The 8,520-nt window shown below is 50.0% G+C and overlaps 2 protein-coding genes across 3 annotated transcripts in view; both read left to right on the top strand.

Moving 5' to 3' along the window:
• The window catches only part of irf2bpl (interferon regulatory factor 2 binding protein-like), a 12,203-nt gene extending 10,438 nt beyond the window's left edge, over positions 1-1,765 (top strand). Inside the window, exons 3-4 of the mRNA XM_046062672.1 lie at positions 1,334-1,372; positions 1,664-1,765. Of these exons, the coding sequence (XP_045918628.1) occupies positions 1,334-1,354 (21 nt within the window). The 3' untranslated portion in view covers positions 1,355-1,372; positions 1,664-1,765. The remainder of the gene's footprint in view (positions 1-1,333; positions 1,373-1,663) is intronic.
• The window catches only part of kiaa0586 (KIAA0586 ortholog), an 88,226-nt gene that overhangs the window by 15,422 nt on the left and 64,284 nt on the right, over positions 1-8,520 (top strand). The window contains exons 5-12 of one of the 2 annotated variants that reach the window (XM_046062667.1): positions 3,383-3,530; positions 3,648-4,147; positions 4,390-4,462; positions 5,829-6,035; positions 6,114-6,318; positions 6,511-6,687; positions 6,973-7,103; positions 7,676-7,816. In XM_046062667.1, the coding sequence (XP_045918623.1) occupies positions 3,383-3,530; positions 3,648-4,147; positions 4,390-4,462; positions 5,829-6,035; positions 6,114-6,318; positions 6,511-6,687; positions 6,973-7,103; positions 7,676-7,816 (1,582 nt within the window). The remainder of the gene's footprint in view (positions 1-3,382; positions 3,531-3,647; positions 4,148-4,389; positions 4,463-5,828; positions 6,036-6,113; positions 6,319-6,510; positions 6,688-6,972; positions 7,104-7,675; positions 7,817-8,520) is intronic. The other variant, XM_046062669.1, reaches the window with a different exon arrangement.

Genomic DNA, 8,520 nt, shown 5'->3' with positions numbered 1-8,520 from the left:
AACAATAATAATAATAGGACTAGTAACAATAGTCGTTGCAGCAGAGGGTGTCGAGCAGGAACACGGGGGCAGCAGGTGACCCGCAACCACAGATCCAGACTCCACAGCTCCAGAGCCAGAAAACCTGCAGGAAGTGATAGGAGGAGAGAGGAGAGGGACGAGAAAGCACAAGACTACCAGAAAGGGGAGAAGTTGTGTTAGTAACATGCAATAATGGGATGAGGTTGCATACAGAGGGAGAGAAAGTAGAGGAGAGAGGAGCTCAGTGCATCATGGGAAATCCCCCGGCAGTCTAGGCCTATAGCAGCATAACTAAGGGATGGTTCAGGACTCACCTGAGCCAGCCCTAACTATAAGCTTTATCAAAGAGGAAAGTCTTAAGCCTACTCTTAAATGACAGGAAGGTTGTTGGCGTGGGATGAAATGTTTGGGCTGTTACTCAGTGAAACCATCGGGACGTTTTATTACAATAAAAGCGCCGTAGAGGCTTCCAGACCTTCTGACACTTCTGTTTGGAGCCTAAAAAACTGCTTTAGCCCTTTAAATGCAGGAACCGGCCTGTAAATGAGTTCATCAGCGTTACTAACAGGAAGAAAGGAGCCTGCAGGCTGCTCAGCTGGCAGATTCACCTAACTTTGCATTTCCACTGTTTTCAGCAGGAGGGGAGGAGAAAGCAGACAAACGATCTCAAACCCCCTGATATAAATCTTCTTTTGAATGATGTAAATATTAAAAAAGTTCTTCATAGCCCCCAAGAGAGGGGCCAAAAGCTGCAGGCCCCCCGCTCACGACTTAAAGGCCCCGCCAGGGTTTCAACAACTCTGCCTCTGATTGGCTGGTACCTGTTGCCTCTGTTGGTTATGAGAGAGGTTTACCTGAACGCGCGGAGGTTTACGTTTTGGTTTCTCTGGAGGTTCTGATAGTTCTGATCTCTCAGCAGACCGACCCGCCGGTCCCGTGTAAATGTAGTCCGTGTTGTGGTGGAGGTGACGGAGGTGTGAACAGTGACGTGTCGTGTTTGAACCCACAGGCGGCGCTCTCTCTCATCGGTGTCTGTAGAAACAGAGACATTTAAACTTTATTAGATTTTTTAGAGTCTTATTTAGTATTTTTAAAGTCTGTAAAAGATTTCTGTGAATTTGTTTAATTTCAAAGTTTTCATGTTTTTATTTTCTTACTGCAATAAAAGTTTTTTCAGTTGACGACACGAACACGTCCCGGTCTGTGTTCCTGATGGTGGGTCTTGTAACGTGCCTTGGAGCTCAGTCCATTGTAATAAATTCCTTTGGTTTGAACCTTTCCTGACTTTTCTTCTGTCTCTCTGAACCGACAGACCGGCCGACCTTTATTCTGAAAACCAGCAGGCTCAAAGGTGCTTATTTCAGGACATGAAGTCAGTTTCATGATGGCTCATGATTCCTGATCAGCTGCGCTGTGAACCTGCAGGTGATTCACACCTGCAAGTTCACAGCGTCAGAAAGCAACAGAGGAAGTAATGTGTGTGTAGAAATACTCTGATACAAGTAAAAGCATTAATGTTTGTACTGTAGTAAAAGTATTGACATTAAAATAGACTTTAAGCACCAAAAAATACTGCAGAATAATATATATTACTGATGTATTACTTCTGTCTTGTGATCATTGATGTATTCATGGGCGTCAGGACGGGGAGACGGCAGCAGGCATGTTATTGGCTGATGGTTACCATGGAGACCACAGCTGCTGGCAGGAAGAGGAGAGAGTAAGAGAAAAAAATGAGCACAGCGGAGTGTATTAATACACACAGTGTGTACTGTGTACTGCTCCTGGCTGCAGTGCAGTATTCAGCAGCAGTAGCTGTAGTATCAGTAGAGGTAGTACTGACTGTAGTACATCTGCCAGTACTCAGTACTTTCATAGGTAACAGAAGCAGCAGTATTTGCAGTAATAATCACCGTAAAATACCCGTGGGTTTATCACTGTGTACTGTAGTACTTGTGTATCCTTGTGTATGTGCAAGTTAACCTGCAGTATCAGCGCTGAACGGATGCCGCCCGCCCGCCGCCCGCCCGGGGTTGCCATGGTTACCAGCCTCCCCGTTTACTCAGGGATGAGCTCATTTGAATGTGAGCGAGCTGATGAGCCTGCAGGCGCTGAGGTCAGAGGTCAGGCCAGGTTGCCCCCCCCCACCACCACCACCACCACGGTGATGTGTTTGTGACGCTGGCGGTCAGACAGACGGCGTCACGTGAACAGGGGCCACTTTACCATCTACCCCACATGTAACCTGCCGGGGTCCGTGTTCAGCCCACCAGGGTCCACACGGGTCCTGGTTTACAACATGTGGTCCCACGTTTATCCCTCATCATCATTCATGTTGTAAATCCTCCATTTTACCTGAGGGAGGCAGAGAGGATGATGGGAAACCACAAGGACAAAATGAAAGAAGAGCTTGACACACATCAATATTCAGCTCCACCCGTTACTACACAACTCATGAATTATTGGAGGCACGTGAAGGTCTGCAGAGAGGAGAAGCCCTTTTCAACCGCTCCCCCCCCTCTCAGCATCTCTGCTCGCTGTTGCCGTGGGAAACCACTGAGCTGTTGCCTAGTAACAGCAGCGGCGGCGGCGGAGACTGTCTGCAGCAGCTGTGTATGAATGACGGAGCGGGAGGTTATCGTGGCGGCCATTTTATCTCCACCCATCCCCTGCACGCACACTGTGGTGTCCTCTGATTGGCTCCAGACGCAGCAGACGGTAGCGAGACTGGGTAAACGCCAGACGGCCGTCGCTGCTGCCTGGGTGTGTGTGTGGTGATGATGATGATGATGATGATGATGTATCCATTAAAGCATCAGAAGGCGCCACAGGAAGCAGCTCAGGTGTTGAGGGCTGTGAGCGTCACTGTTTCATGTTCAGTGATCTCTGGCGCCGCGTCGTGAAGCGCAGTGAGCTGCGACTGTCAGATTTCCCCGTCTGGTGTCAGTTCCCGGTCGTCCAGGTGAGGCTGCTTTTTACAGACTCGCCTCTTCCTGTCCTGATTATCTGATCAGCTGAGTTTATGGATCAGGTCAGCAGCTGGGAGTGAATGTGCAGAGCGCCCTCTGCTGGACCACAAGGCAAACTAGCTCAAACCCAGCGCTGTGGAAACACTTATTATATTTCTTGCCACGTCTGAACAAACCTCTGAGTAAAAGGACCCTGCTGCAGACAGCTGGTTCATATCTGTCAACACAGACGCTCAGAAACTGGGATTCTGAGATTCTTGGGACAGTTTTCTGACTTTTTGTAAACTAAACAATTATTAAATTGTTGTTGATTAATTCTTTGTTGACTGAACAGACTCGTCCTCAGTCTGACTCTGAACTCTGCCGATCTCTGTTGGTCTTCTTTTATTCAGAGATGCACGGCATTCCAGAGGTCCCGGCGTTTCCCCGGGACCCCAGCCAGCGGCGACTGCCAATCACAGTCAGGCGGTGGCGAGGAGAGCCAATGAGATGCTGAGGGAGATGGGACGTTTGAAGAGCGAGATGAAGATGCTGCTGACGGTGAGTTCCCCCAGAAACCTTCAGCACCTCGACCCTCACGTCTTTTATCATGTACTTAAACGGCAGGAAGTGGCGTTTTCTGGTGTTTTGAACTCTGAATGACTTTCTGTCGTCCAGCAGCCAGAAGACTCTCTGAACACCACCAGACCTGGACCAGATCACAACCAAGCCCAACAAAACTTACTTCAGTCCCAGCAATCCCACTCCCAACACAACCATCCCAAATCCTTCCAGCCCAGGTCCCAACAAACTGATCCCCAGCAGTCCCAGACACAACCCAGGTCCCAGCAGTCCCAGACACAACCCAGGTCCCAGCAGTCCCAGACACAACCCAGGTCCCAGCAGTCCCAGACACAACCCAGGTCCCAGCAGTCCCAGTATCAATCTAAACCAGTCCAGCTCCATCAAAGCCCTTTCCAAGAAACCCAGTCCCAGCAGTCCCAGTCCGTACTGGTCCAGAGGAGGCCTGTGGTTCCGTCTGTGTTGGAGGAGGCGGGTCAGGTTCTCCGTCAGGTTCGGAGACAGAAGAAGATTCTGGAGGAGAACCTGGAGGCTCTGCTGAGAGCCAAAACCGGAGAGGTCCTGCACTGCCAGCTGGAGGCGCTGGCTGCTAACAGGTAGCTAATGCTAGCTTCCTGTCGTAATGCTAATTATCACTGATGGGTGAAGCTTAGACGAAGGGCTGAAAACAGGCGGGAGGAAAAACAAAGACAAGAAGAATAATAAGTAGAAATCCAAAATCCAAGAATCAGAAATACTTTATTGATGCCAGAACAATGATAGAAAGTAAGAAAAGAAGCAGCCGAGATCACAAACGGACGTCACTTCACTTCTGTTTTGTGTCCTCTGTCCTCTGCAGGGACGGGACCGAGGAGGTCCGGATCAAGAAGACAGTGGACGCCTGGATCAGGTCCTTAACCAAAGACATCCACGTGAGCTCCCAGCAGGGTCGTCCTGGAATTCCAGGATAACCCTTGATGTGACTGTGACTGTTAGAGTTGGAGACTGGAGTTTTGCCCTGCGCTGGTTTCTGATCTCAGCCCTGTAACTCTGCCGGACTCACAGCGGACAGTTTTCTCCAACGTTATCGTGAACTTGATGTAGGATCAGGTTTCAGACCCTTTGTGTCTCTGGGGAAGCTTGTGGATTCCTCTGTGTGTTTGCATGTCTTCTCCTCTATGGAGTCAGATTTGTGCCAATTTAGTCAAACAAAGCTTCTTAAAAATCAAACAGAACATAAGAAGCTGAGAGCACATTCAGCGCTATTGGCTGCTGCAAACGTCAATCAATACTTGCGACAGGTCCGTCCCTAGCTTTGTGTTTTAACAGGAAACGCGCATGTACAGAAGCAAATAGCGTTCCGGTTTCCGTTTCATGGGAACTTTAAACTCTAAAGCAAAAAAAATGAATCTCCAAAGTGAAACAAACTGCTGGTCTCTTACCGCCTGCTCTCTGGCTGACGGTAGGCGCTTTCTCACTGCCCAGAATTCCGGGATTATTACGCCAACGTGGCGGCTCGCTGCGCTCTGTGAAAGGTACCGACCCGGAAAGGGGGGTGTGATCTGATCCGCCTCTGAGCCGGGAATGTCGGTAGTAAAGGAGGCGGAACGATGTCGGTGTGAAAAGCCGACGTTTCAACGCTGTTGTGTCGCAAACTTTTATTAACCGTCTAACTCCGAAAGCCCAACGACTCCGGCTGCTTCGTTCGGGCTCCAGCCCGGCGTCAACGTCCACCGCAAGCGTGTTAGCGTCGACTTGTTGTTAATTTGTCATTTGCCGCAGCTCTGTTTGTTCCGTCGCCTGCGGGCTGCAGACCCACAGGGAGCATTTCAGAATCAGAGTGTTCTGCCAGATTTTGCCGACATCGCCTGGAATCAGTGCTTGAGTTTGTGCTTCTACTGTGATTTAAGGAGTTAAATGGATTCTTTTTTGTCTGTTTTAACTGTGTTTACTGTTGTTTTACAATCAGGAAAAAGCACAGGGTATTTTATTTTGAAAATTGACGGGAGGAGCCCAGGCAGCCCAGAAAGCCGGAACGCTATGTGAAAGCACGCACGGCTGCCGGTTTATCTCGCAATACTTTGTTCAGTATGAACGAGCGAACGCGACGTTCTGTTCGCTGTGAAAGCGGCAGAGGAAGCTGTGACCAAAGGACTTATTATTATATAACAGTCAGTGTTTTAGGTCTGAGGTTCTTCTGTGCTTCAGAGTTTTGCTCAATTTTTCAAATTCTTATTTTTTGTTTCGTTTGACTAAATTGGCACAAATCTGACTCCGTACTCGTCCTGCTGTCCTCAGGCTGAGCTGTCCTCAGATGTTCCCTGCAGAGCTGCAGACTCTGTCAGACGCTCAGCCAGCAGAGACGCTGCGGTGACATCACAGCAGAGGGCTGCTGGGAGCTCCGCCCACAGGGGCAGGGGGAGGCCAGTGAGCGCGCCCAGAGGAACAGGAAGTAAGACTGCGGCGGGACGAGGAGAAAGAGGACGGACAGCCGGACGCAGACAGGTCAGACTGGGCTCTATTCTGATTGATGTGAGGGATTTGATCTGTGGCGTACAGGTGAGCACTCCTTGATCGTTTCAGGGGGCGGAGCCTGACAGAGTCTCAGGTGGGCGGACAGACAGCGACCCTGCGATGGACGGAGTGTCGTACCTGACTCGTCTGTACGGCAGAGCCCCGTATGAAGGTCTGAGACGGACCCTGAAGAAGAGTCCGTACCTTCGCTTCAGCTCACCTGGCTCACCGCCCGGCAGGAAGTCCCGCCCCCGGCTGGTGGAGAGCGTCAGAGGTCAGAAAACTTGTTAAACGATAAATAGCGTACAGAACAGTTTATAAAGAACACAGGTTATACAGAGCAGCGGACACGAGTCGCCTCTATCCTCAGTCGTCACCGAGCAGAACTGTCCAATCAGAGCTCAGCTGTAACACACCTGTTGGTCTCACACGTCTGAGTCCAGCTGTCTCTTCCTGTCTCCATCAGGTGTGAAGTTGAAGTCCTGTAAGACTCAGACGTGTTTGGCTCCTCCCCTCAGTCTGTCACCTGGACGACCTCAGCACCATTACATCATCAGCTCCTCCCACCTGACCTCTGGTGACCCCGTTGACCTGACGGTGACCCCTGCAGACAGTCACTCTGTTCCCGTGGCGATCCCACTGGGTCAGTAAACAATAAGAGGCGCCGGTTTGAACATGCAGGACTCTGTTACCCAGAAAGCCCTGCGTGGCGCTGGACAAAGTCTCTTTTAGCCTTTTATTAGACTTTTATTGAGAAATCAAAGAACGGCTTTGATCTCCTGCTGCTTCAAGATAATTCAGTCAGCAACAGGAAATAAAAACAAAACAATATTAAAGAAAAGGAGCAGAGAAAATAAAAATAATAAAACTGTAAAAAAACAGTGAAATATTAATGCATATATTATGTTAACCCCCCCGCCCCCCCCAGGTCGTCGCAGGATGGACTCTTCTTCCAGGCGCCTCACTGAACGTCAACAGGAAGTGACATCACCACCCACAGCTCCTCCCACAACTAGTGCGGTTGCCGTGGATGACAGAACATCTGAGCTACAGTCACTAGTGAGTCTGAGGCGAACGTAGTATTTCTACTCGGGTTGTACTGCGCAGTATTGTAGAAGTTCTGAGTGTCCAACGAGAGCTGACTGCACAAACTCAGCCGTCCCAAGATGCATTGTGTCTCTTCAGACTGTCCAATAGCGGTAAAGTAAGTCCTGCTGCGACCTGCAGCTCCTTACCAATCACAAGACGGCGGTCACAAGACGGCGGTCACAAGACGGCGGTCACATGACTCCGTTCATCCTTTTCTAGTTTTAGTTTGTTGTTTTGCTGTTGATTATATGAAATTGAAACGGAGAGCCGAGAGAAATGATTCTGTCCGTGTTGTGTTCACTGTCGCCTCGTAACTCGGGACGCCGTTGGAACATGTTCAGAGGAGGAAGCAGGAAGTCGGTGTGAAGCCAAGAGAGATTATAGACACATAGATCATAATAATAAAAACTTGTCTCGTCCAACTGCAGCCCAACGTGCGAATCAAAACAAGATCACCATAACAACAGAACAAACAAACAAACGTTCTGTCTGTTTGCACTCTGCGTGAGGTCAGAGGTCACCAGCTGTGTTTGTGTCCACAGGAGGCGGAGCAGCTGGACGCAGGTGAGGCTCCTCCTCCGTCACATACTGTTGACATCATCGAGCGGAGGAGTGACGAAGAGGAGGACGAAGAGAACGTCTTCCCTGGAGCCGACTTCCTGTCTGTCACTGATGTTGTCCAGGTAACCCTCATCTTCCTCTCTTCTTCTTCTTCTTCGTCTTCTTCCTCTTCTCCTCCTCCTCCTCCTTCTTCCTCTTCTCCTTCTTCCTCCTCCTCCTCCTTCTTCCTCTTCTCCTTCTTCCTCCTCCTTCTTCCTCTTCTCCTTCTTCCTCCTCCTCCTCCTTCTTCCTCTTCCTCTCCTCCTCCTCCTCCTTCTTCTGCCTTCCTCTCCTCCTCCTCCTCCTCCTTCTTCCTCTCCTTCTTCCTCCTCCTCCTCGTTCTTCCTCTTCCTCTTCTTCCTCCTCCTCCTCCTTCTTCCTCTCCTCCTCCTGCTCCTCCTCCTCCTTCTTCCTCTTCTCCTTCTTTCTCCTCCTTTTCCTTCTTCCTCTTCCTCTTCTTCCTCCTCCTCCTTCTTCCTCTCTTCTTCTTTGTCTTCTTCTTCTTCCTCCTCCTCCTTCTTCCTCTCTTCTTCTTCTTCTTTGTCTTCTTCTTCTCCTCCTCCTCCTCCTTCTTCCTCTCTTCTTCTTTGTCTTCCTCTCCTCCTCCTCCTTCTGCCTTCCTCTCCTCCTCCTCTCCTCCTCCTCCTTCTGCCTTCCTCTCCTTCTTCCTCTCCTTCTTCCTCTCCTCCTCCTCCTCCTCCTCCTCCTCCTTCCTCTCCTCCTCCTCCTCCTCCTTGTTCTTCCTCTTCCTCTTCTTCCTCCTCCTCCTCCTCCTGCTCCTCCTCCT

Source organism: Micropterus dolomieu, linkage group LG11 (genome assembly GCF_021292245.1).
Source record: "Micropterus dolomieu isolate WLL.071019.BEF.003 ecotype Adirondacks linkage group LG11, ASM2129224v1, whole genome shotgun sequence".
Taxonomy (NCBI): domain Eukaryota; kingdom Metazoa; phylum Chordata; class Actinopteri; order Centrarchiformes; family Centrarchidae; genus Micropterus; species Micropterus dolomieu.
The sequence above is the reverse complement of the archived record's forward strand: the minus strand, read 5'-3'. Positions and strand labels throughout refer to the sequence as shown.